General features: G+C 42.9%; 2 protein-coding genes across 6 annotated transcripts in view; both read left to right on the top strand.

Moving 5' to 3' along the window:
• Positions 1 to 12,464, top strand: part of osbpl1a (oxysterol binding protein-like 1A) — a 39,494-nt gene extending 27,030 nt beyond the window's left edge. For 3 of the 5 annotated variants that reach the window (XM_035412701.1, XM_035412700.1, XM_035412703.1), the window contains 12 exons: positions 1,377 to 1,452; positions 2,092 to 2,226; positions 2,480 to 2,577; positions 3,988 to 4,170; positions 4,688 to 4,795; positions 4,986 to 5,075; positions 5,243 to 5,366; positions 6,552 to 6,662; positions 7,391 to 7,514; positions 8,456 to 8,546; positions 9,010 to 9,030; positions 10,775 to 12,464. In XM_035412701.1, the coding sequence (XP_035268592.1) occupies positions 1,377 to 1,452; positions 2,092 to 2,226; positions 2,480 to 2,577; positions 3,988 to 4,170; positions 4,688 to 4,795; positions 4,986 to 5,075; positions 5,243 to 5,366; positions 6,552 to 6,662; positions 7,391 to 7,514; positions 8,456 to 8,546; positions 9,010 to 9,030; positions 10,775 to 10,877 (1,264 nt within the window). In that variant the 3' untranslated portion in view covers positions 10,878 to 12,464. The remainder of the gene's footprint in view (positions 1 to 1,376; positions 1,453 to 2,091; positions 2,227 to 2,479; positions 2,578 to 3,987; positions 4,171 to 4,687; positions 4,796 to 4,985; positions 5,076 to 5,242; positions 5,367 to 6,551; positions 6,663 to 7,390; positions 7,515 to 8,455; positions 8,547 to 9,009; positions 9,031 to 10,774) is intronic. The other 2 variants (XM_035412702.1, XM_035412704.1) reach the window with 1 other exon arrangement.
• A 1,239-nt stretch (positions 12,465 to 13,703) lies between these two features.
• rab18a (RAB18A, member RAS oncogene family) lies at positions 13,704 to 27,542 on the top strand. The gene is made up of 7 exons (XM_035415834.1): positions 13,704 to 13,898; positions 19,838 to 19,893; positions 22,948 to 23,009; positions 23,665 to 23,737; positions 24,492 to 24,610; positions 24,995 to 25,061; positions 26,825 to 27,542. The coding sequence occupies exons 1-7, from the start codon at positions 13,831 to 13,833 to the stop codon at positions 26,995 to 26,997; spliced, it is 618 nt and encodes a 205-aa protein (XP_035271725.1). The 5' UTR covers positions 13,704 to 13,830; the 3' UTR covers positions 26,998 to 27,542.
• Positions 27,543 to 27,753: the final 211 nt, after the last annotated feature.

The following is a 27,753-nucleotide window of genomic DNA, read 5'->3' as shown; positions in this document are numbered from 1 at the left end:
GTAGATGATAAGACTTTGACATATTGTTCTCTTTCTTGTGCACTGGAATAGGAGGGAATACAAATACTATAGAAAATTACACCTAGGGGTAACACTACCTGTGTGTGGACACGCATGACCTTTGACCTGTACTGAGGAAGCCACAATGGCCCAGGGCCACCTCACAGCGTCTGCATCTCAGGAAACAAACAAATAAATAGTGTTGTCATCTTATCACACGGTAGCTTGTTTTGTTAGGAGGTGGCCTGGAACCTTCTTCCTGTTTTTACTGTGTTGAAGTTGACGTGAACGGCCAGGCCAGGGACATTGCGTGTTAAGGAGCGGTCCGGAGGTGCTCCCTCTCCCTCGGGTTCAGGTTCCTCCAGCCTCTGTTGTTTAGGCCTGGGCCCGTGTCCAGCACCGTGCCAGATCCTCAACCCGAGCTAGACTTGTGTTGCAGGCAGCCCAGACGATCCTGAATAAAAAATGAGCCCGCCGCGGCCCGTCCTGGATAAGATTGAGGTCCCCTGGTTTAGTGAATGCACAGTGTAACCTGAGACCGCACCTCACAAGCAAAGGAGTCCCAGTGTGAGATAAACACTGGTATCTATCATTGGAGTCACACGAAGCGTATTTTCATGGTTTAGACCGCAAACGCCAAATACCCTAACCTGATTTTATGTAGCCGACAGGTTTCAGAAACCTCTGCAGATATTGAAAATATCCTTCCCCGTACACTACTAAATGAAACCATACACTAAATTTTAAATAATATCAAAACCCTCAGAATGGTAGCTATCAGTATTACATAATTGCTGTGCACTTATTTTACGTTGCTTTGGATAAAAGCGTCTGCCAAATAAATGTAATGTAATGTAATGCTGTGAACTTGAGGCTGCCATTGTTGCCAGATCTTGTAAATCCAGTGATGTCTGATGTCTACGATTTAAATAACACACCATTAAGCTGTGTAGAACTTTTTTCTTTCCTTCATAATAGTGCTGCCCTGGGGTTGTTATATGATGTCATGTATGATTGATGTAGTGTCAGACAATGCTGACATCCCCATCTGGGACCAAACTGAAGTGTTAATCAGTAAGAGCGACAGTGTTGGCACGGTAGTGTTAGAGTGACAGTGTTGGGATGGCACTGTCACAGTGGTAGGGTTAAGCGTTCTAATGGGTAATACTGTCAGTTGGCTCTCAGGTGATGCTTTACAGCACAATGACCCTGCCACAGTGATCTGTTTGAGTATAATAGTCCTCATTCTATTGAATCATGAGTGTATGGACAGTAAGGCTGGCCTATTCCTTCCAGATTTCCTCAAACTTATGTATGCTGTCTTTGTGTGTGTGCGTGTGCATGTGCGTGTGCGTGTGTGTGTGTGTCTCCTTCAGGACAAGCCTGCCAGCCCCCATGTTTTCCAGGAATGATTTCAGCATCTGGAGCATCCTGAGGAAGTGCATCGGATTGGTGAGGTCTCATCACATGACAGCGTCTTCTGCCCGAATTTCACTTCTCCAAATAATGCCTCCCAACACCCTTCAATAACAAAGCAGCTTTTGTATTCTTCTTCTATGGTAAAACGTAGTGTCCTCTGTAATCTAGTAATATAAGCATATTTAACTGATTTGTATTGAGTCACTTTATGCTGTGTCCAATCTCCTCTTTGGGCTTCTTACACTGTTTGTCTCGATAGGGTGGAGCTCACGTTTTAAAGACCCTGTAGAAAAATTGTGAGATCAGTTCCTCCCTATCAAATATAGTCTTTCTGTATTGAATCTCATGAAGAAGGTATCTCATGAATTTTTCAGTGAATATATTGTGCCATATACCTATAAATCAACAAAACAAAAATGTTGGGCCATGTTCATTGTGAAAAGGATCTCATGGTAGCAGCCTGTTGAATTTGAATTTGGTGTCCCTGTTTAACCTCTTGGCCTTTCACACTTCCTGATACCTCACATCCCAGATTCAGAGATTCACTTCCTGCAGCTAAAAATAAAAAAAATGCGGAGGTGCTTGTGTTCATGACCTGATTATGAAAAACTTTTCTTTGCTGACACACTGAACTGAAAGTGGTGACATCTCTGTCTCTTATTTCCTTCTCAGGAGCTGTCTAAGATAACCATGCCGGTCATCTTCAACGAGCCCCTAAGCTTCCTGCAGCGGTTGGCTGAGTACATGGAGCACACGTACCTGATCCACCAGGCCAACGCCACGTCTGACTCCATCGAGAGGATGAAGGTATCCCGGGCCACTGGGTCTGCCTGAACTACACGTCCTTTTACCTTAACATGACATAACGACCAGAACAGGCCATTCGGCCCAACAATGCTCGCCATTTTCCTGACTAAATTGTGCCTAGTGCTCTGATTACCTTACAGACTAGATAGTGTGTGACACTGCATCAGGCCTGGTCTTCCCCTCCCCTCTGTGTAATAAGACCGGCCGCGTAGCGTAGCGTAGTCTGACAGACAGCTGCCGTGTGTGTCCGCAGTGCGTGGCGGCTTTCGCCGTGTCCGCCGTGGCGTCGCAGTGGGAGAGGACCGGCAAGCCTTTCAACCCGCTCCTGGGAGAGACCTACGAGCTGGTCAGGTGTGTTTGAAGCGCTCGCTAACCTGCATCGACTCGTAGACGATGTGTCTTTCTGGACGAAGTTATGTCGAGAGGGGTTACTTCCTCTACAAGTGGCTCCTTGTGTGTTTCTCAGCAATGGTGCGCAATATGAGATACTTTTCGAGGACCATCAGGGCAATCAACAGAATAAGTGGGGGATGTAGTTTTCTCAGTTGTTTTACATGTAGAGAGTGATACATGTATCTTACATGTATGTGGAGTACACAGGGTAGAATTACAGGGTAGTAGTTCCTAAAGCAGCTCCCCTATTATGTTCAACCTGTCAAATTTTTTTTTGTTTGTAATTGATGGCATAGGCAAAGGTTTCATGTCAGTTTTGAGGAAGACAAATGACTCATTTAATGTCATTAGACTGATTGAGGGGAACAATTCATTCATACGCGTTTGTGTGGAGACCTTCACAATAGGATGTGCAAAGTGAACATCTGGTTTCCAGGTGATGAAAGCTATTTTTTTGGGATGTATATTAACTTTTATTTGATTGTAAAGGCTTGGCTCATAAAAATCCAACATAGTCTGACTTCTCAAATTAGGTTATTTAATGCAATTAAAATCAGATAAGGCATCATTTCATTAAGTTTAGACATTCTACACAACAAGGTTATAGTCATCAATATAGCCTGATGGAAAGTCAGGGAGGCAAATGTGATTAAATTGGAAAATTTAGACTATACCGCAGTCTAATCAATGTCAAGCATAATATTACACTGGGGAAATAATGTTACCTTTAGTGAAAAAAAAACAGATGGCTTGATTTACCTCAACATAATTTCCAGCAAGCTACTTACCATTTAGCTGGGTTAGTTTGCAAATGCGTCACGCATCTGCGTGTCAAAACAAGCATAAAATAATGATTGAAATGGGCCTAAACCGTAGGCTCTTCAAGTACACATTTATTTGGTCTCACTGAAATATCCAGTCAGCAGTCGCTATGAATGAAATGTGTGATTTAGCAGATCAGAGCAGGATGCGCTGGCACGCCGAAGAAAATGACTAAAAAACAACTCTGAGCGCAACTAATGTTAATCACTCTGCAGCCTCCCAAACTATACTATAAACATTATGAATGGACTTGTTCATTATGAACCAGTTTATGTGGCGTGATACTAATATATTCTGGGGCTAATGTATTCTGGGGCAGTGGTTATAATACTGAAGCCAGTAGCTTTTTTTTTGTAGTGACTCTTGACACACATACATGGAAACCACTTTGAAGTGTGACATTATGGTATTGTGGATGTGTGGAGAGCTCTGTGGGGTAGGATGTATATTGCGTTAGGGCTTACGGTCTGCGCGTTGGTCTGGCTGGCCTGGCCTGTTAGCGCAGAGCTGCTAGCTGACGCGGGCCGCTCCTGTCTCCTGGCTCAGGGAGGACCTGGGCTTCAGGCTGATCTCGGAGCAGGTCAGCCACCACCCGCCCGTCAGCGCCTTCCACGCCGAGGGCCTCAACAACGACTTTGTGTTCCACGGGTCCATCTACCCCAAGCTCAAGTTCTGGGGCAAGAGCGTGGAGGCGGAGCCCAAAGGGATCATAACCCTGGAGCTGCCCAAGTAAGACTCTGCGCGTTTCGCTCCGCACATTGTGCCATGTTCTTTTCATATGCATTTCTTTTGGCAGATATCAAAGTGCTTGATAAATTTATATTGTGGTTGTTACTCTGTAGAGTAGATAAATTGAAAACATAGAGTTGAAAGGCCTGTAATCTAACTTACATTCATTCTTATGCTGGCATTTAGGTAAGACCGACTAGCTAGATATTAAAATAAGCAATTCAGGGTAAGGAATAACCTGCTCAAGATGTGTATTGGCTGTGCCCCAACTGAGAATCAAACCTGCAACCTACTATTGATTTTTTTTTTAACTACACACTTATAGTAAACAACCAGCACAGCAGAAATCTGTCAATTCAGTTCAGCTTGAATGGTCTATGGCTCTCTGTCAGCAGCTATCACAGAGAGAGTGTTACAGAGGAGCAGTACACAGGTCTAGCAGACACTGCGTGAAACGGAGTGGAGTGGAGAAAGCACAGCGGCGATCCAGATTTTGAACAGCATGTGTGTTCCGCAGGTATAATGAAGCGTACACATGGACCAATCCCACCTGCTGCGTCCACAACATCATAGTGGGCCAGCTGTGGATCGAGCAATACGGCAACATGGAGGTGATCAACCACAAGTAAGAGATCTGTAAAGCTCTAGGCCTTTGGGCCCTGTGTTATCCTTCACTGTTATTGTAAGTAAGAAGGGAGGAAGGATTCTGGCAGTTTTCCATTGACAATGCTAGCTATTGATGACGATGAGCTTTCTTAATCGCATGTTGTTGTCACCGTGTGCATCAGAAATGACTTAAAATTCTTGAAACGCAGAACCGGGGAAAGATGCTGTCTGAATTTCAAACCTTGCGGCCTTTTCGGAAAAGAGCTGCACAAAGTCGAGGGTTACATCCTGGACAAAAGGTAGGCATCCATCCCAGTCTGACTAAACCCGGGCTGTCTATTCAGCAAGACATACTGTCAGACCCCCCTGTGCCCCCCCGCCCCCCTCCAAGGCCTGCTTAGTCATAATACATACATATCCTGCACCGTGGCTTGTCTGATGGGTTAATTTTTCGCATTTGATGCAGCAAGAGGAAGCTGTGTGCCCTGTACGGGAAGTGGACAGAGTGCATGTACACCGTGGACCCGGCCGCGCTCGACGCCCACAGGAGGAGCGACAAGAAGAACGCGGAGGAGAAGAGAAGGAGTTCGGTACGGTGTGGGCTTCAGAGCCAGAGAACCCCCCCCCCCCCCCCCCATTAACCCCCCTTTTCCTTATGTCTTTCCTTCTCAGGATTTCCTCTTGGATAATATTACATGTATAGCTGTGTAAATATGTGTCTAGTCAAACATTCTTTACTTACAGTACAAATAGTTAGGTTAGGTAAACATTACCATAATTCATTCATAAATGGGCCTTCTTGGTGATGCCACATTCTTGTATTCCTGAGAGCAACACTGAGGTTCTCCACTACTGTACATTACTCTGGGAGAGAGTGCATGCTAAGTGATTGTAATGTAATTTAAATGAATGAGACATAAATTTGCTGGTGGGGAAACACAGTTTTAGACCTGCTTATAGAGACAAACCAGATAAGGCCGAACAGAATTCACAGTTGCCGACGTATTTCACAGATACCGGAGCCATTTTTTGTGGAATCGGCCAGATAAAGCCTGAAATGAAAAGCCTTCAGAAGATGGTGTGAGGGGTGATGCGTTGCTCATTTCAGCTCAGTTAATTCATTAAGAGACCCACAAAAACAGCCAGTGGTAGAACAGCCGAGGGCACGTAAGGGAAGGGTAGGTGTCTAGTGGTTGGGTTCAACAGAAACATGAAAGAGCCAGGGGTTGCCATGCTCAGTGAGTGGAGGGATTTTTATCCCCTTAAGGAGTAAGATCGCAAATATATAATTAGAATGTTCTCAAAATGAACATTCGAATGCTGACGCAACACTGGCTTAGAAGTTTAAAAAAACATTCCAAAAAACCACTTCAAAGGGCCCTTTGAAGAGTAAGATTTTTGGAATGTTTTTAAATTTTTATTCCAAGTTGGTGTTCTAGAACTCCATTGGTTTCAGTTGCAAATACTGATTGTTACTTCAGCCGTAAAGAACATTAAGATCCCATGTTCTTACTCCTTAAAGGGTTAAGGAAAGGGAAGGGATATGTCAGAAGGGACCTCCAACAGGAGGAGGAACGACTTAAAGGCAGAGAGGTCCCGTCAGATTAAGTTTGGTGTAGGGGTTGGGGAATTTCGCTCTTAACCAGAAGGGCACAAGTTAAAAATGCCATCACCACCTGGACCCAACCAACGAATATACCGGTTCAGTAAAATTTGAGTGCTGCAGGTAAAAGTAGGATGCGCAAACGAGTGAGAAATGTGCGATGGCGTTCCAGGGCTCGGAGGAGCCGGAGGAGATGCCCCTGCCGGACGCCGATACGGTCCAGGTCATCCCCGGCAGCCAGCTGCTGTGGAGGATATCGCCCCGGCCGCCGAACTCAGCCCAGGTGAGACAGCCTGACCCCGCTCCACATCACCCCCATGCCAGATGCTGTGTCCAGCAGGGATGCACCCAATCCAGCTTTCAGATTCAGCCAAAAATCCTGTTTTTTGCATTGGGTATTTGGTATTGTGACTCTGGGTATTTGGTATTGTGATCACACCTCTCGGTCTGTAACCCTCTCTGCTTTCCTACTGTATGAATAAGGTGAAAAGAAATACATGAGAAAGGAGCACTGTCTACTGTCCTTAAATATATAAATACTAGAGTCCTTTAAATGATGAGAATGTGGGACAGTGACCTGCACATGCTGGTCTGTGTTCTCACGAAATGACCACAGAGGTTGGTATGAGCTTTACCACGCGAGGATGATTGGGTATTCTAAACTGGAAAGAAAATGTAGAGAAGGCATTTAAAAAATAAAGTGATAAAGTTCATGTAAGGGCAGTTATTGTTTGTTTTACACACAGTGAGTTGATTAACGCTTGCATTTCGTTCAGGGATCGGCCTCATCTTTAGTCTTGCTTTCAGAATTTGGCAGGACACCCCAAACCTAGATTTTGTCGCTGGTTTTGAAGCTGGTTCTGATCATAGTTGCGTGTTATTTGAAGAAGAGATGCTCAGTTTTGAATCGTGTTAGATTATCTCGACTCAAGATTACGCGGTATTGATTCTGCCTGATCGTAGTTTTGACCTGGATGTGAGATTCTCTGTCTCGTTGCTCCCTGGTCACAGATGTACAGCTTCACTTCGTTCGCCATGCAGCTGAACGAGCTGGATAAAGACATCGAGGACGTCGTTCCCAAAACGGACTGCAGGTTACGGCCTGACATCCGCGCCATGGAGAACGGGGACATAGGTAATGCGAAATGAACGACCACGTTTAACATTTCATTTGGCATTTTGTACAGTACAGCTGCTGTAATGTTGCCGATTTAACCCTTTAAGGTGTGAGATACCGTATATGTGGTTAGAATATTCTCAATTGAACATTCTAATGCTGATGTAACAATCATCACTGGTAACTAAGCAATGGAGTTCTAGAATATTGACTTAGAATTTTGAAAAAAAAGGAAGCTTTCCCAAAACCCTATTCTTCAAAGGGGTAACAACTCTTCACATTTCCCCACCCCAGTTTGAAGTTTTGCATCTCGCTTTCTTAGGTTCCCTGAATCCACACTTGCATAATGTGATGTAACAGTGCCACTGTATTGTTTCACACTGACGAATACCTCGTATTTAGTGCCTAATTGTATAATTATTCACGCCCAACAAGTATTAGCCCCAAGCAAGTATTAGCAGTCGTAAGCCGACTGCCACAGGGAGTTTGCCATAGGGGGGGACAGCTGGCTTTGACATGTCTGGGATCGTAGGGCTGATTTAAATTGGCTAGGGCTTCTCAGAGTACCACATGCATTAGTTCCTCTCACCAACATACCAGGCACCCAAAAGCTTCTGTTTCCAACCTTTATGGGTGGCAGTATAATATAATGGGTAAGGAACTGATCTTGTAACCTGAAGGTCACAGGTTCGATTCCTGGTTAGGACACTGTCATTGTACCCTTGAGTAAGGTACTTCCTGAGAAGTAGTCACTTTGGATTAGAGATTAAATGCCTTTTAAAAAATTACGAAATAAAAAACGTTGCCATCAGTGAGAAATGCATGTCTCAAATCTGTACTAGGGCTTGTAGCTCTGCGTGGGCTGAAGGGCCACGCATCCATTGCTGTCACAGTATTGTTCCGCACTGACGAATGCTCGTAGTCCCGTGAAGGCGTGACGTCCTCTCGCTCTCTTCCAGATCTCGCCAGTGAGGAGAAGAAGCGGCTGGAGGAGAAACAGAGAGCGGCGCGCAAGATCCGCGCCAAGTCCGACGAGGAGTGGAAGACCAGGTGAGCGGGAGAACGAGAGCCCTCTGCCCGGCTTAAATAATTCAGCACGCTCGGGCGCCGGTGCCGGGGGCGGTGGCGGCTGTTTTTTGTTCTGCTGCTATGCATGGGGTGCTTACACTCACATCCCCACCTGTGGCTCAGGCGAAATGAGTACAGCTTTCCCAGAATTTAGACTTCCTCTTAGAAATGGTCAGACTTTTGTGTTGAGTGGATTTAATTTAATCTGACTGCAGCAAAGAAAGGAACATATCCTCTCTCTGTTCCTGTGCGTGTGCATGCTTGCATGCATGTGTGCATATACAGCCTGGAGTTTTTCCCCTTTGTATTTTTTATGTTAATATTGTATAGCTTATTATGTTAGTAATTCCTGTGCTGTTTTCGTGTTCTACTCATACTGTGCCTTTGCTAATAAGTCTCCTTTTCTTTCCGTTGTTTTCCTCTGTTGTCCTTTGTTCGCGAGAAGAAATCCAGCTCTTGGCCCCAGGTTCGAGTTGTTTGCCGCTTGTTGGTTTGCATTGATTGTTCTTCTGTGTTGTACCGCCACCTAAAGGCTTTCTCAATTACTGCATGTGATGCATTAGTTGTGCTGAAAATAAACTTAAAATAACTTACTGATTTCTGCGGTTTAATGAATGGCAAATTATTAACAATACAAATCAGATATTTCAATTCACAATATCAATTTGCACTTTAATAAATTATCTATAAGCCCAGTAGCCTGATTTTAACTGGTAATGCTCATATTCCCACGATGTTATGGTTCTGTCCTTGTGCATACTATTGAAGCACAGGCTAAGTAATCCCCTGTTATTTTTTCATAACTAATGCATCTGTGCAGGACACTGTAGCTCAGTGCAATTTTACCCATACACAAGCTGCTTGAATTGCCGTTAGCACCTAATATGATGACCAAATCTTTAACTTGGCTGCGGCTGCATTTGCACCTGGTGAAGTTTGATCATTTTGCACATGCCATACCACGTAGTGTTGATAACCTTCGGCCAAACAGTTAATGTTAAATGCAATGCCGAGATTCCCGCTAACAGTGACCGAGGGGCAGCCCTTCGGTCGATTCAAAGCACGACTCTGCTCCAGACCAAAGGGCGTGTCTGCAGAACGCTCTCCGAGAGACGTTTGGCCGTAGCGGTTTCAGCCTCGCAATTAAAAACGAACAGCGTCCTAATCGCTCCACCCTGTCCGATTTAATAAATGTATTAAATGTATTTACATTTACAAATAAAGTGCAAAAACATATAACAAATAAGGCCGCACGCCCCAGTAGGATATGCTCTGGAGTGCTCAAAAAACCAGGTACTTTATGCACTCTCTAAAGAAGTAGAGAAATACCAGATGACAGGAAGCATGGTCATGTAGTACCAACATACAGTATAAGAAAGGGGATCGTACTGATCCAGCATCTCATGCAAAATGCTGGAATCAATCATTCGGGGACAAGATTTCTTAGGGGAAAAAAATATGTTTCTAAGGGATAGCCAAAATGGTTTTTGCAGGAGAAGATTGTCCCCAATATACTTTCTGGACTTCTTTAGGAAGGCTATGTAAGTGTTTAAACTATAACCAGGATTATGATATATGTTTTGTGATTCCGAAAAGCAGTTGATAAAGTAGCATGAGAGACTCATTGTCAAAATTAAGTCAGTAGGAACTGCAGGAGTTATTTCAGATAGCGCTCTACCTTATTTTGAAAACCTTATTTTCCAGAGAGTAGGAGAGATCATATATGAGGTGCTATGGGAAATGGAGTCCCACTAGGATGGGTGTTAGAATCTCTGCTTATCCTTAGTTACGTAAAAGATATGACAGGGGCAGTAGTAGCAAATTAGTTAAATTTGTGCATGGGAAAACAAAATGCAGGCTTTTATTAAACTGTTTGCATACTATGCTAAATTAATCTGAGAAGATTTAAACAGAATACAGACATTTAAAACCTGGAACCTGGCAAATGTAGTCCTAATAAGATCTGCATGCGTTAAATAAAATTATAAGATGGGTGTATTTATGGAAGTAAAAAGATTTTTGATCAGTTGAGACTCGTAAACAGTTGATCAAAGTCTGTGAGGATAGAGGCATTGTGCTATAGCAATTAAAATGCCAAAAAATATCAAAGTGTTTGCATACATGCGTGTGTGTGTGTGTGTGTGTGCACGTGTGTGCATGTTTTTCACACGCTCTACTAAAGGTGTGATGGGTGTGCCCTTTTTCCTCAGGTGGTTTCACCAGGGACTCAACCCCCACGTGAGCTCCCAGGACTGGCTCTACTCCAGTGGATACTGGGACAGAAACTATTCCCAGCTCCCGGACATCTACTGATGTACTCTACATTCCGTTTCAGTTCTGGCCCACTTCCAAGACTTTTATGCATTGTGTAACTCTAATAATTCTAAAACCTTTTTAGAACCTACCAGTTGAGGTGTTCAAGCAAGAAACTGAGACATGGCTTAACTAAATGAACTTACAGTGAAAAAGTGGCAATAATTAGTGCATTTTTAATAGCTGACACCTTTCAACGTGCATTAAAGTTATATATATGTCTTTTTATTTGAAATTTTAACGTATTAACTTATTCAGAGTCTGATAGATACAGGATACTCCACTCCACAATGTTGCTCCCTGTTCTTTTATCCTTTCATATCATAACACTGATGCAGCATTCAAAAAAAAGAACAAGTTTGTTTTCTATGTTGCTGTTTATCCAGGGGCTCTGTTATCTCGCCGACAGCTTTTACTTTACCAATTTAATGTTTAAGGTGCTGTGTTTTTGCTTTGAATGTGGTTGTCATTTTGTGTTTCGCCTTCCACTACAGTTAAGCTTCAGGAATAAATAAGCCATTTAGGTGATATTTTCTGATCTATTTAAGGAAATGTACAGCTATTTTGTGTAAAAAAAAAAAGAAAGGATGATAATAATAATAATACTTGCTGTTACATCAATATGAGTTATGTATAACCCTGAAGCTCAGCGGTTGCATTTCAGAAGAAATGCTGAAGTTGCATCAGTGATGCTCTTTCACGTGTTTATATGTTGAGTATGCCTTAGAGATAATGAGACTGGGATGTTCATGGGTGTTTCATTTTCTGGGACTGGGAGAGCGATCCAAACTCTTGTTTCTGCTATAATGTCTTTGTTTGTAAGGCAAGAAGTTCCTTCCCTCCAAGAGAGCTGTAAATATGTCGGTACACCATCTCCAGATTAAGACGCTTGGGGACACTTCTGTGTAGACAGTGTAACGGTGCCGTGTAGGGTTGGGGCTTTGGTGTGGTGAGGTGGAGGAAGTTACGCAGAAGTGCAGAGTTAATGTTAGTGAAGAGGTTGGTTTTTTTTCTGATGTTCTCAGGAATCGCTTCTTAATAAGCTTCAGATTAACACAGAACGCAAAAATGATAATCACAGTATTTCACGGACACGGACTTCAGATCTCTTTGTTTAAATCAGTTACAGAGGTGGTGGTGTTGGTGGTTATAGCTCTGTACTGGAAGTGAAGTGGAGAATAACTTCTGTTGGAAAAGGTCACATGATGTTAGGTGCTGGTCAGAAAAAAAATAGTTACAGTAATTGTGTGTGTGCGCATGTCTGTCTGAATGAAACTGGTTGTAATAATCTGACCCAAGAATCTGAAAACCCTCAGTCACATCAACTATGCAAGAAGGGTACAGGAGGTGAATGCAAGGTCATGTCTTAACTCCTTTAGGTGCTGTAGCCTGAGAACATTCCTCTACTCCAATGTAAAAAGGTACAGTAACTTTAAAAGGCATAGAACTTTAGGAGGTTTAAAATGAGTAGTACTTGAAAGACACACAAGTTCTGTGCTCTGGACATACACCATTTTAAAGACTGTTGTATGTTAAGGATCTTGAATATAGATTTCTATTGCTGCTAAATAAAAGCTTAAAAATACATTTGTATGTGTTCATTCTCTCACTGCATTCTTACAACTCCACACACCTTTGGTTCTTTGTTTTTATCCTTTGTTGGAAATTGCAGTTAGCCATTTTATGATAAACTGAGTACCTGTTTAAAGAAAAAATAAAGTTTCTCATTTTGTTTCTTCTATTTCTAAACCATACACTTACCAGTTGTGGATTATTCTTTTTTTTATAGATACTGCAATAGCACTTTGTACCTTATGGTTATGCACTTCATTTTGCATTTTGTAAGTTGCTGTGGATAAGGGCATCTGTTAAACCACTAACTGTAATGTATATTAAGGCATAGGCAAAGAGCAGAGATCATGGCAAGTCATCTGTGTCACAGCTAATTTATTACATACACCTTCAACTGAAAGCCAAATTCCTTAGCAGGTGCAAGAGGGAGCTAGTGCTTCATATCGCAAATGCATTTTGAAAAGTATAGTTTTATATGTAGCACAAAGAGGGCACTCAACTACAAATACATTTTTTAAACAAGATGTGGTTTGAACAGGTGAGTTTACAGACTGAAGCAGAAGATGGTGATTGCGTTGTCCTGACTTGTAGCGAGTTCATTCTCTCACTGTAAGGTCGAAAGAGAGACGTAAACAGAAGAGGAACCATTTTGAGAATAGTGAGCAAATCTGTGGAGCATAGCGATCTGGCAGGAATGTATGGTTTGACAACAGACTAGTCTGGTAATCAACTAGAGGATATAGTTTCTCTTGCAGCCCCATGAACTAGGGCCAGGGATTTGTTTTTAGTTTAAATCAAATCCAATGGGATTTTTTCCCAGCCTTGTCACAGGTAAGCTTTTTTACCCACAGATTAGTCATATTTTTGGAAAGCATGAATTTGTTCGTGCTGTCACATTTCTTTACACAACCAATGAGAATTCCGTATCGAGCTTGCTTTTGAGCTAGTCATCCGGTCATTGTTTTGTTTAATGGCCATGTGTTACTTATGATGGTTAGGTTTCAACGCATGTGTTGGACACAGTTGATTTCTGTTATAATACGTATCATGTTATTTTCCTTCACTATCTGGGCACACCAAGCCAAATGTCTGTTCAACATATGGGATATCTGTGGGTTGGGCCTAATCACTAAACTCAATGGGCCTAATTCCCAGAACGGTTCTGTACCCTAATGCATTGGAATGATAACACATTTGTGCACAGCACCCCCCCTAGTGGTTCATTTTCTGGCCACATGATAATGACGTCATATATTCATTTGGAATTTCCGCTTGTTGAAGACCTCAAGGCCTCTTTTCCCTCGGTTAACCAGAAACGTCACGCCAGCTTGTGTGAACTGACAGGTTCCTACTGCAAACAAAAACTGAAAGGCTAAGGAGTATGGACGACGACGTGCTTACAACTCTGAAAATACTGATAATTGGAGAAAGCGGTGTGGGGAAGTCAAGGTGAGATAATCTGCGTTGCTAACTATTGTTTACCTTAGCTGCCTCACAAAAAAATATGTCTTCGAAGATCCTTTGCGGCTAGCAAAGTTATCTAGCTTGCTACCTGTAAAATATGGTCCTGCCATGTCTTGCTTCTGCTCTGGTTCAGCCAAGCTTGGTAAGCTTAGCTAGGATTCTTGTTAATGTTCAGTAATGTCGCCGTAACGTTCACTACAGTGACCACTGTTCTCATACAGCTGGCCAGTTACCTGGCTAGCTGGTTGTCTTATCCATAGTGCGAATGTACCATCTAGGCATACTTGTGCCGTTGTGTACTAACTTGGTTCCTAATTTCGTAACTATCAGTACTAGCTATCCTAGCTAATAATTACATTTGCTTGCCAGCTAGATGTTTGTGCCAGCTATACTTGTTTATATACTGTCAATTAGCTGTGTCGACAGAAACAAAACGGATACAAAAGTTGAGAGCCAACGAGTATCACGTAACAAAGACCTAGCTGACTAAATAAAATAATGACAATCTAGCTAACAAATGAACACAGCCTCTGCAGTTCAGTAGCTAACTGTGGGAAGTTTAGTTTAACAAATACGCTAACAGGAGTTTATCTTGCAAATGTTAGCTGGAAGAAGCAGTAACTTTGGTAACAATTGGTATTTTGCCTAGTCAGCCAGGTGGCTAACTAGCTAGCTAGCTGTCTAACATATTTCTCTATGATCATTCTCTATTAAATAGTCATCTATGGTAGGTATAACTACATACAGTGACCACGAAAACCTATAAAATGTCTCGGTACAGTCGTGCAAATGGCGATAAATCAATATCGAACTAAGCGAGTTAATCTGTGAATGCATTCTTGCCTCGTCACCATGTACAGCGTGGAGCATGTAACACGAGATAGCATACTGTAGGGGTGGCCAGAAGTGATGGTGCAACCATCTAGGCGATGGGTAACGTTAGCAAGGTTTTGTCGTGTTTTTTAAGAGTGTCTGCTAAATGACTGTAATGCCAATAACGGATTAGCTACGTATTACTATAGTCTGTAATAATATATATGTTGTTATCCATGACTGTGAGTTAGTGAAGCTGACTGTACCGACGACGTGGTTTATTTTCAGTTATTGAAGCTGCATTATCAATATTTTACTATACGTGTCCATACAAGCCCTGACAGTTGTGTAATCTGCTTCCAGAAGGGGACTGGATGCAGTTAATTACCTGTACTTGCAGCATGATAGTTTTGTTTCATAAATTTGTGTTATGTAACCATGCCATGCTGGTCATTATAGGTTCGTACGTATTTAATGAAAATGACCCCCTAATCTAACATAGGTACATAGAAATGGCATTATAGTTCAATAGTAGTACTGTAGCTGATATTTAATAGTTTTCTTTAGGTTTCTATGCAGAACATTTACAGGCACTAAAGTAAAGATAATGGTGTAAATATGAAGTTGCTTTCAGTGTGTTGGGCCACCACATGTGGCCAGTTCAGCCTGTGCATGCTGTGGTATAGAGAATTAGAATTCATCAGGAGGGATAGGCCTACTGACACCACGCTTCTGTGTGAAATGCTGAGTTTAGGGGAGTGGCATTACTCTTTTTCTGACACGAAAACAAGGGCTACTTGCGGTGATGTGCTGAACATCAAATGGGCTAATAAAAGATGGTAAATTAACACATTTTCCTTCCATAACATGTAATATCGAAGGGAAGCGCACTGTCAAGAGATAAAGAGAAAATGCCTTAAGCTAACCTTGACCCCCATTCCACCTTGCTTCTCATGCCATACAGGCAAACAGCATATATACGGACAGCAAAGCTCTTGCACTTTTCTAAGTAACTTTCAGTTTGTTCTCGTGATGTCCTTTGTTTGGATCAGACCCATCACCGGTGTTTATTCCTGTATTGATTTCATATTGAATTTGTAGCTGTCATGTGATAATATGATTTGCATTTCTAAGAAAGTCTTGGTGTCATGACTCATGTTCAGGGAATGGTGATTACAGAGCCTGCTGCTGGCATAAACACTCTGTGCACTTGTTTAGGGTCACAACCAGCCGTGGGCCACACAATTCAAGTTTTTGTTTTGGAATCACATTTTAACTGTACTGTAATTTATGTGTCTGCAGCTGTCTGTTACTCTTTCTTTTCACCCTGGTTCACAATGGGTTCTGACAGCATTCTTGTTTAGGGCCACCAAAATCCTAGAGCCTCTCTGGGTGATAGTGTGCACATAACACCAGGTGCTGGGCTGTGCAAGAACAACAGGAACAATTCAGTAGAGCCCGCCTATCGATTTCCAGTGTTGGGACTCTACTGAGTAGTTCCTGATGACTCATTTGTTGTATATTCTAAATGTATGTGACCATCTGCTGGGTGGCTCATTCTGTTAAAGCACTGACCAAGGGCATGCGTGGGACCCACAGTCTGATACCAAATCCAGGCCATTCCCACAGAGCGACACACAGTTGGGTCTGGCATCGGCCTGGGACAGTAGGGTTCCTCCCGGCTGGCACGACTGTGACTCATCTGGTACCGGTGACCTGTACTGATCCAGCAGGCACCAGCTAGTGTTCATTAAGTGTCTTCCTCTGACTCATGTCTGTGTAAGCCTGAGTTTGAACTGCGATAAGAAGCAGCAGCTGACAAGCTGACATCATGTGCTTTGGAGGAGAGCATGTCTGCGCTCTTCCAAATTGATAGTGGAGGTTAGTGTTAGAGAGAGAGAGAGTGTGTGTGTGTGCATGTGTGTGACCAGTGGAAATCTGTCCTTTGGTCTGATGAATCCAATTATGAGGTTTTTGGTACCAACTGCCGTGTCTTTGTAAGACGCAGAGAAGGTGCACAGAGGATATTTGAATATGTGGTTCCCACCATGAGGAGGGAGGAGGTGTGATGGTGAGGGGGTGCTACGCTGGTGACACTGTCTGCGATTTATTCAGAACTGAAGGCATACTTAACCAGCATGGCTGCCACAGCATTCTGCAGCAACACGCCATCCAATATGGTTTGTGCTTGGTTGCGCTGTGGTTTGTTCTTCAACCCAAAGCACACCTCCAGGCTGTGTAAGAGCTATTTGACAAGGGAGGAGTGCGACTGAGTTTTGCATCAGATGACCTGGCCTCCAGAGTCACATGATCGAAACCCAGCTGAGATGGTTTGGGATGAGCTGGACTGCAGAGTGAAGGAAAAGCAGCCAGCAAGTGCTCAACACACAGTATGTGGGAACTCCTTCAAGACTGTTGGGAAAAGCATTCCAGGTGCCTGCCTCATGAAGCCTAGAGTGAATCTAAAATATAAGATATAGTTTGACACTTTTTTGGTCACTACATAATTCTATGTTTTATTTCATAGTTTTGATGTCTTTCTTCTCTGTTATTTTAAAATGTAAAAACAAATAATAAAATAAATAAAACCTTATATGAGTAGTTGTGCCAAAATTTTTGACTGGCATAGTGTATCTAATGCATATATGATATGGGACAGTTTACCTGTAACTACATTACATTACATTACAGGAAATGCAGTACCTGTGTTCCTGCAGTTACTGCATTGTCTGTTTGAGTGAAGTCTACCAGGTGTGAATAAGTGAATTATTAGGTTTAACGGGACCACACCACAGTGGAACAGAGTGCCTCTGGGAGAGAACCTCTGGCAGGTATTATCGTTAATTTCTGTTCTGCACATCCTTGCTCTGGCTGCTAGGTGAAACGTTACTGAAGCCGCAAGATTGCGTGTGCTTTATTGCCCGAGCTGAATGCCTGCTTTCATTCGATTGTGTTCTCAATTCAAGGCCTTCTTTTCATGCTGGAAGGCAGTGAGATTTAGCCTATGTGCTGAATGAAGGGGGAAAAGGTCCTAAAACAGGCTTAACCTTGATGTTTATCTCTCTGATTGGCTAGACTTTCAGGATCAACATGTTCAAAAAAGGGTTGGCTAAATTGTTAATTTATTTGTCTGGTGCATTTTAATAGCATTGGAATTTGTGCTTTAGTACTTTCAGCAAGACGTGTTATTCATGATTTGAAGAGCTTTGTTAACAATGGCGTTTAAGAAGTCTTTTTTTTGTTATGAAATATGCAGTCAGTCTTAGAGATAGAATGCAATGAAAAGGAATATGAAAAAGGAAATGCAATTTCCTTAAAATATAACCATGCAGTAGTTAAATATAGGCTATATTGTCCCCAACTGTTTTAATTAGGCTAATTAAATAACATAGCCTATGTCAGTTTGCATAGTGAAACAACGTCAGCACAAGAACTGTTCGTCAAGAGCTTCATGAAATGGGTTTCCATGGCCAAGCAACCATACACAAGCCTAAGATCACCATTGTGCAATGCCAAGCATCGGCTGTAGTGGTGTAAATTACACCGCCATTGGACTCTGGAGCAGTGGAATCGCATTCTCTGGAGTGATGAATTTGGCTTCAATATCTGACAGTTTGACAGGCAAATCTGGGTTTGGCCGAATGCATAGTGCCAACTGTACTGACCCGAATAGTGCCAACTGTAAAGTTTAGTGGAGGAGGAATAATGGTCTGGGTAGGTTTTTCATGGTTTGAGCTAGACCCCTTAGTTCCAGTGAAGAGAAATCTTTATGCTACAGCATACAATGACATTCTAGAGAATTGTGTCCTTCCGACTTTGTGGCAGCACTTCTGGGAAGGATTTCCCCTGTTTCAGCATGATGATAACCTGTGCGAAAAGCATGGTCCATAAAAAATGGTGTGCCGAGTTTGGTGGGGAAGAACTTTCCTGGCCTGCACAGAGCCCTGACCTCTACTCTATCAAACACCTTTGGTATAAATTGGAATGCCGACTGTGAGCCAGGCCTTATGACCAACATCAGTGCCAAACCTCACTAATGCTCTTGTGGCTGAATGGTAGCGAATCCCCACAGCCATGTTACAAAATCTATTAAAGCCTTCCCAGAAGAGCGGAGGCTGTTACAGGAGCACAGGAAGGTCCAACTCCATATTAATGTCAGTGGTTTTTGGAATGAGATATTCAGCAAGTACATGTTCAGGTGTCCACATACTTTTGGAAATGTAGTGTATGTGAGATGTTAATTTCCTTTTATTTAGTGAAAATTTAGTGGAATTTCAAGTCTTGAAATGGACATTCCCTGTGAATTTGGATTTATGTGAGCAAAGGGCACTGCAGCAGTGGTCCATCTGTGATTATGAGCCGAAAAGCTGGTTACAGTCCCAGTTCCCAAACAATGACTTCACTGTACACATCCCACAAATACACTTTTACCACCGTGGAAGACCAGTCCGGGATTAGTGTCTGGGTGTAATACTGAAGTATCACAGCTACTGTAATCCCACCATTTCATCCAGCTTCTGTTAAAGGTGTCAAAATAGAATTATGAACGACATACATTTATTGTGTTATTATTGTGAGTTAGCATATTATGTGAAAAATACAACTGTCTTGAGTAACAAAAACATGTTGCAGAGAAAATACTAATTATTTTATTTCTAATGAATGTAAATGGACTGCATTTATATAGCAAGGGGCTTTACAATTGATGCCTCTAACTCACCGTAGCAGTTTGGGGTTAGGTGTCTTGCTCAGGGAGACACACCCAGGGCGGGGATCGAACCGGCAACCCTCCGACTGCCAGACAACCGCTCTTACCTCCTGAGCTGAGAATGTCCCTTGTAGTGTAGATTTCAGTATAGCAGAACATATGGTTCTTGACATTAAGACCAGACTTGTGTCCCCTAAAGTGGACAAAATTTAATTGCTGCATTTTAGGAGGACATAATTATTTTGTGTCTGGTTAAGACTTTCTTATTTCTTGGAGACCCCCCTTTAAAATATTTGAATGCATTAATTTGTCATTGTATTTGCTTAGCAGCCTAAATGATATTGAGTATTTCTCTTGAGATGATGTTTTCAATTAACAAAAAATGTTTTCTCCTTTTTTTCAGTCTACTCTTGAGATTCACAGATGATACGTTTGATCCAGAACTTGCAGCCACCATTGGTAAGTAAGGAACATACAGTAATGTGGAACACACACACACAGTAACCTAGCACACTAAGGTCATTGCATATCTGAATGACGGTTTCATGATTGAGATTAAAGTTGCACTGTATCATAGCAACCAGCAGCTGTGGCAGCAGGGCCTAAAGTCGTCTAGATCCACAGTGGTTTTATGAGCTTGTCTCTCAGACAGCCCAGACCATACAGCCCATTGAGGAACATTTTATGGAGACTGTCCAGATGCTGGGGATGTGTCCCGCTCCTCAGGCGATGGCTTTCTGGCCAGAATCTAAAAGCCCCTGCTCAGGGGACAGACACGTGTGAACTCTCCTCAGCTTTGGGAGGTGAATGTGTGTGTTCTCTGTCCTTCACACACACACACAAAGCCTGCTGAGAGAGGTGGAGGTAAAGGTGGTCCATCTTGCATGTTCACGTTTTGAAATATTTTGGCAAGTCAAATTAAACTCTTGAGCAAATAAAGCCAGCTTGACTCCCTGGTGAGAGTTAAAGTGAGAGATTGAGAGAGCGAGGGAAAGAAAACTTGAATCCTGACAGCCAAGAGTTATAATACCATAGAACCTCATTTATCAACTGCCCAGTCAACTGAACAGGGTGTGAACTCCAAAGTGATGTAAGCAATTGCACATTTTCGTTCTGCTTATTTTACAATACGTAGATTTTCCTTGTTATTGTCACCAGTGCAAAAAAAAAATGTGAGCATTAAACTGAAACAACTTGCACCTTACATTGATTAACCAGGAAATACACCTCTGTCTGTAACATTGGATCCATCTCTCTTCCTGTGTTGTTGTTTACAGGACAACTTGTTGGCAGCTAGATTATTGGGTTAACCTGGTGATTAGATATGTGGATTTATCCCCTTATTTATGAATAAACATTTTTACAAAAAATGATATTAATTTGTTTCATAGTAAAACCATTTGCTTCAGCCTTAACTGGCTTGAGAAAGTAGAGCAGAAAGCAGTCTCGTCAGACCCTGTGAATGGCATTAGATTCTTCAACAGTATTAAAAGATGAGTGAAATTCTCAACTGACATTCTGGAAAGTCTTGTAGGACATTACTGTGGTATTTTGTGAGGTAACCTTGGAACTGTCAACAGTTAACACCATTTATAAATTAGTGGACCGTAATATTTGGTGCAATTATAGAATATCAGAATATCCATACTCATCACCTCGAAATCCTATATTGTACTTTTTACAATTGGATCTATATAAATCCTTCCACACAATGTAGGCTTTGTTGAAGTAATGTTACCAGCAGGTTTGTAGGGACCTAGATATAATAAAAATATTTTTTCTGGTAGGCAGGCAATTCTGCTATTTAACTTGGCCAGCTGTGCTTTGCCAAACAGATGTCCCTGCAGAAATCCAGCCCAATGCGCTTTGACATAAGTCCTTATTTCTGCTAGAAAACTCTATTGCTCCAACACGGATGATTTCTCTGGCATGAAGGAGAATCGTGCAGTGTGCGGGCATATCTTGTTAACATTGATAATGAGGAATTTCCAGTTGTTATTTTACATTTAAATAGCTTTTACATTTTGCATTACATTTTAATAGCTTAATGTGATTTTAGGCCTTTTTGTAAAGAGTAGCCCAGCCATCTAAAGGGAAGCTTCAGTTTTATTTTGCTGCGTTTCGTCCAGCTTCATCCAAAATGAAGTCCAGCTTCATTTCATAAACTATGTAGCCTGAAACCTTTTTTTGTGTGCTTATGGAACAGGGTCAGTGATATTTGATGCATTCGACAGGTCTGTCGCAATTTTTTGGCAGAGAAATTATCTTAACACCGCACATTATAATAGGGAAGTGACATGTATGCTTTTGTTCAGCAGCATTAAAATGCAGACCTTGCCTTTCAAAACCCTGCACATTCAAGGAAGTGCTGTACTGTCAGATAAGATTGTGTGTGAGGTCAAGCAAATTTGAAAATGTGCCATTACAAAATAAAGAGCATATCTTGAATATCTCCACCCCTATTACATTGGTTTTCGATTGATGCATCTAGACTAGTTGTATGTAATCCTGTGTCCTTGTCCGTTCTGTGTCCTTGCTCGTCTTTACGTGGTTTCATATTACTCTTAAAATCAATGAAAGCTGGACTGAATTCGTTAATCTCTGGTCCTTTTCATAATTGAAGCACGCGGGGCAGCTGCTACCGAACGTACACTAAACGTAGCGGTGTTCCGCGAAAGCAATTCTCCTGTCGCGTAAACGTAAATTCCGCAATTCCCGTATGGGCGCAACGTTTTATCGACCTCAACGGACTTGTTTACATAGCGCAGGCTCCGCTACCGGTCGATCCGTGATGACCGACAGCGCTCGGGGAGAGGGTGGCCGCGCTCGCGCTTTCTCTGGGGCTAAAGTGTAACTTCAACGGCCTTTCGTTTGCTAGCATTTGATATTTGCATTATAAACACTATTATTAAATAAATAATAATAATAATAAAAAACATTTCATCTACAGCCAGAATTATCCTGAGTTGTGGTTTCGTCGATCAATATTAGATATGTTCACTGTTTAATTAGGCGTGCAGTATTTGCTTTACTTTGTGCATGTGATTATGTGCTATTCCCAAGTGACAAATTACTGTGGATTCTGAACGTCAGGTAACAATACAGCATTCTGATCCTGCCAAACAACTTGGTCAAAATAAACTTTGACCCATAATGAAGTGTGTAGCATGTCTTGTAATCTGAAGGTCACAAGTTTGATTCCCGGATAGGACACTGCTGTTGTACCCTTGAGCATGTTACTTAGCCTGCATTGCCTCAGTATATATCCAGAAGTATATAGGCTAACTGGATGTCTGCTGTGTAAAAGTTGTGTAAGTCTGGATAGGAGCATCTGCTAAATGACTGTAATGTAATGTATTTTATTTTCACAAGGTGTATTTTGCATCACCTTAAGTATTTCCTGTCTTGGCCAAACCCAATTCACAACTTGTAGTGCAGTCCTAATACTGTAAGTTATACATTGGTTATGAGACGAGATGGTTGACTTTGCATGCTGTGTCCTTGTAATTGCAGGTGTGGATTTCAAAGTAAAAACCATTTCGGTGGACGGTAACAAGGCGAAGCTCGCAATATGGGTATGTGTCTTCCCCCCTCATATTTCGTGTCCAGGATGGAGGGTGATAAAGGGCGGAGGGTATGAGGGCACTCTTTCTGACAGGAAGTAAAGGACCACAGCTGCTGTACAGTCAAAAAGATCAATGAAAATGTCCTGCCTTCCTTTGGCTTTGAAAAATCCAGTATTTGCATGATTATACATTGTGCGTGCTATTTCTACTGATATTTGCATAATTATAGGTTATGTTTCCCTGTGTAATGTCCAACAGAAATGTTTAAGTGTTCCTTCTCAAAGAGCCAGCCGTGAGTTTTAAAAGTAGAAGACTCTTTGAGACGTTTTAACTGCACGCGTGGTCAAATGAATCGAGCACATTTTGAACACGTCACAGCCTTTCTCTTGGCTCGGAGGCGGACCTGGCGGATGGGCGCCGTCACTGTGAAATATGGGGACGAGCCGAAGACGGCGCTGAGGTCATCCGTCTGTGTGTGGGGTCCTGCAAATCCGACACAGCCCAGCGTCTGTAGACAAACTCACGCAACCGACCAGCAGATGGCGCACTTGCATAATAATGAGCGTCGATGAGAAGATGGACCAGAAGTTGCTGCTGTTTCTTTGGCGTCTGAGCCACATTTTCCTGTCTGTGATTCAACTGAATTATTTAAATTTTTTTGTAGGACACAGCTGGCCAAGAGCGCTTCAGAACGCTGACACCTAGCTACTATCGTGGCGCTCAGGGAGTTATCCTGGGTGAGTAAGAGGCTGTGTTATTCAAAGGTGCTTTTAATAAATAACTCGTAAAAACAAAGCGATGGGTTTTCAGGCTGTGAGTTTCCCTGCTTGTCCCATCTGGACCAATGAAATCTTTCCGATGACAAATTCTCTCTTCCTTCCCCCTACATATACACGCATATGTGCACATTTATGATGGCACTTTGCATCCAAGCTGATTTAGAAAAAAGTCTCATATACCTGCAGTAGATTAGTTTGCCAGTATTGACAGCCACAGTACCAGAATGCATGTGGGCTGTTATATATGCAACATTATGTATGTGTCCTGTATGGTGTGCAGGGATTGGTGTGGTGTGTGTGCAGTATGCAGAGAATAGGAGTGTGTTGTGAATCAAAGCGTTTGATGTGCTGTATATGTGATGTGTGGTGATTGGAAGTGTTTGGTGTGTGTCTGGTGTGTGTTGAGTGGAAGTGTGTATGTGTGGTGTGTGGACATGTTTGTGTATCTGGTGTGCGGTGAATGGAAGTGGTTGGCGTGTGTGGTGAATGGAAGTCTTCGGTGTGTGTGGTGTGTGGTGTTTGGTTTATGTGTGGTGTGTTTGGTGTATGTGTGGTGTGTGGTGAATGAAAGTGGTTGGTGTGTGTGGTGTGTGGTGAATTTAAGAATGTGGTGTATGTGTGATGTGTGGAAGTGTTTGGTGTGTGTGCAGTGTGTGGTGTCTTCCTGACTGGAAATAGATAAAACCTTCCTTTGTGTCTCTTTATCTCTTAGTGTATGATGTTACGAGACGTGACACTTTTGCCAAGCTTGATAACTGGCTAAATGAGCTGGAGACGTACTGTACAAGAAATGACCTCGTGAAAATGCTGGTTGGAAACAAGATTGATAAAGTGAGTTCACTCCTTACATTGTCTGTAAACTTTGCCCCTATTCACTGTAAGAAATTACACAAAGATAAAACAATGGGGTTTTTTCACCAGACATGTTTTCCCCCATGTTTTCTGACCTTCTTCAAATATTTACATGTTTTTGTTTCCACCACCACCACCCAGTGTCACAGTGCTAAAACATGCATTGGCATTTCTCTAAAGCATTGTCTGAAAACTGAACAGATCCCTCATCCACGCATTATTCTTTATTGCTCTAATGTCCAGTTATTGTTTGACAGTTGTGATTTGAATTTGTGGGATTCTCCCTCGCTCGCCCTGTCCAGTTCCCTGCGTCTGACAGACAGCAGACCTCTCAAAAAGGCTTCCTTCTTCTCTTTGTCTTAGGAAAACCATGAGCTTGACAGGAACGAAGGCCTGAAGTTTGCGAGAAAACATTCCATGCTTTTTATAGGTAAGACAGGAGAATTACCCCTTGTGAATTACTGCAGGCAATTATACAGAGGAAGCTGCTTTTTGAATTACTGTCATGCTTGTAGGGGAACGTCGGCAGCAGTGAATTGCTGTTCTATTTTTAACAGCTTTACCCCGAGCCTGAAGTAATGCCATTCGGTTAGCCGTGATGCCCCCTCACTGTTGGAATTGTGGGTTTTTTAAAACAATTTGTGAGATGTTGTAGAACAAAAAGCTATGATTTACTTTTTTCCCACACATCTTGTTTTGTTTTGTTTTCCAGAACATGTTCCTTTTATTGAAACTAGACTGAGATTTAAGAGGGTTACCATGTTAATGTAACAAGCCAAAGGAATGCTTAAAAAAGGGGAAGTGTATATAATGAACATGAACGTCAAAAAGAATTTAAGCAATCTTTACACGTGTTCTCCAATTTCAAATATGTGTATTGTGTGGTATGGCATGATATTAAGTATAACATCTGCTGAGTATGTCTTTCATGGATGGGTGGCAGGGTAGTATAATGGGTAAGGAGCTGGTCTTGTAACCTAAAGGTCACAGGTTTGATTCCCCGGCCCCGGGCTCTGCCGTTGTACCCTTGAGCAAGGTACTTAACCTGCATTGCTTCTGTATATATCCAGCTGTATAAATGGATGCAATGTAAAAAATGTTATGTGTAAGACACTCTGGATAATAGCGTTTGCTAAATGCCTGTAAGGCAATGTAATGGATGATTGGAATTCTGTAATAACTGCATATCCAACAAGCACTGCATGGTCTTGTTAGTCAGGGAAGTGGATGAGATGGGTCACAGCTGATGATGTCATTTTGACTTATGAGTGTCTGGCAGGGTGAAAGAGGGAAATGCACACGGGATAGCCAGCCCAATGGGCTGCTGGGTGGCTCATTTGGTTAAGGCACCACACTGTGGCGCATGGATGAGCGCCACAGCCTCAGACTGAATCTGGACCAGTGCCGGCTGCGGGCAGTACCTCCATAGGACGTGCAGTTGGCGATCATGTTGGATCAGTGGTAACCAACTCGGTTCCTGGAGATCTACCATCCTGTAGGTTTTCATTCCAACCCTAAGAAAGCAGACCTCATTCAACAGCTAGAGATCTTTGTTGAGCTGCTAGTAGAATCAGGTGTGCTACACTAGGGTTGAAATGAAAACCTACAGGGTGATAGCCTACATCTCCAGGAACAGGGTTGGTTACCACAACGCTGGAGGGTTCAGCCGGTTCAGGATCCGCGCTTCGTTGCTCTCTAGCACCCCCCGCTGGTCAGTCGAGCGCCTGTGGACATGCCAAAGCCACATGACCACATAAAGGCCTTCCTCTGACTCCACTCTGTGCAAGCTTGACTGTGGCCTGCGGTGTGAAAAGAAGCAGGCTGGCGACACCACGCGTTTCCACGGTGAACCGTGGGTGTCCGCGCTCTCCTGAATCAGCAGTGGGGTTGAGCGCAGCTGTGGTTACAAATAGCTGCACATTCCAAGTTCGGGTACCTGTCCTTGTAGCAGAGTTGCATTTCTTTTGACTGAGCCTTAACCGTTTGCATGGCAATGTTATTGTTTTATCTTCCCAGTTTAGTTTTTAAACTATAATTCAATAGAAGACTATAATTCACATGCAAGACAATCACACTGTAAATACAGGACCGCTGTACCCGGAGTTGTGTTGTTGAGGTTTCCTTTTTTTTTTTAAAAACTTTTTTGTCTTGTCCCGCAACACCCTGTCCCTGCCCCTCCCCCTGCGGCTGCAGAGGCTAGCGCGAAGACCCGGGACGGAGTGCAGTGCGCGTTCGAGGAGCTGGTGGAGAAGATCATCCAGACCCCGGGGCTGTGGGAGAGCGAGACGCAGGGTCGGGGGGTGCAGCTGTCCGACGAGGAGGGGCACGCCCGGGGCGGCTGTGGGGGGTACTGCTCCGTGCTGTAAAACCCCCCCGCAGGAGAACCCCCCTCCCCCTTAAACACCACGCATTACGGCAGATTTAAGGAGAGAGAGAAAATAAAGAGAAAACAGACGAGGAAGGCATCATTTTTTTAAAACCGTTTGAACAGCCTCTGAAGTGTAAATAGTCCTTGCACGTTTTTCGCGGCTGTGCTCTTAGGGACGTCGCCGCTTGCACACTTCCCCTCCGTATCATGGCAGCGCTCGGCGATCGTTAAGCACCCGCCCCGCCCTCATCCCGCCAGACGACGTTCGCTGAGCCCGTCCGCTCCGCCCCTTGCAGTCCCCGCCCCCCCCTAAGCACAGCTGCCCTCACCATGGCGATGGCTGGCGAACACGATGTAGGTGTTTGTCCCTGAAGTGGAGAGGGCAGAACATTCAGAGGCTCTAGTGTGAACAGTCAGTGGCATTTATCCATCCATGCTGCCTTTTACCATTTTATTTCATTGTTTTTTTTGTTTGTTTGTTTGTTTTTTTCTTCGTTTTATCTTGTGTTCTTGGTGACACGTTTCTGTTCTAGGACACAAAAATCTGTCTGTAGTATGAAGTTGCTTTTCCCTTAGAGGCTCTTTGAACGTTTTGCCAGATGAAGTTTAAGCTGTTGATATGTTTCACTCAGCCTGACCGGAGACTTGCAGATAATGTACCCCCCCCCCCCCCATGTTTCAGAACTGGTTGTTTGTTCAAAATAGTTACCAACACGTTGGAAATATGCTTTATTATTACTAATGTGGAGTCCAT

Source organism: Anguilla anguilla, chromosome 4 (genome assembly GCF_013347855.1).
Source record: "Anguilla anguilla isolate fAngAng1 chromosome 4, fAngAng1.pri, whole genome shotgun sequence".
Taxonomy (NCBI): domain Eukaryota; kingdom Metazoa; phylum Chordata; class Actinopteri; order Anguilliformes; family Anguillidae; genus Anguilla; species Anguilla anguilla.
Note: the sequence above shows the minus strand (reverse complement) of the source record. Positions and strands in the feature narration are given on the sequence as shown.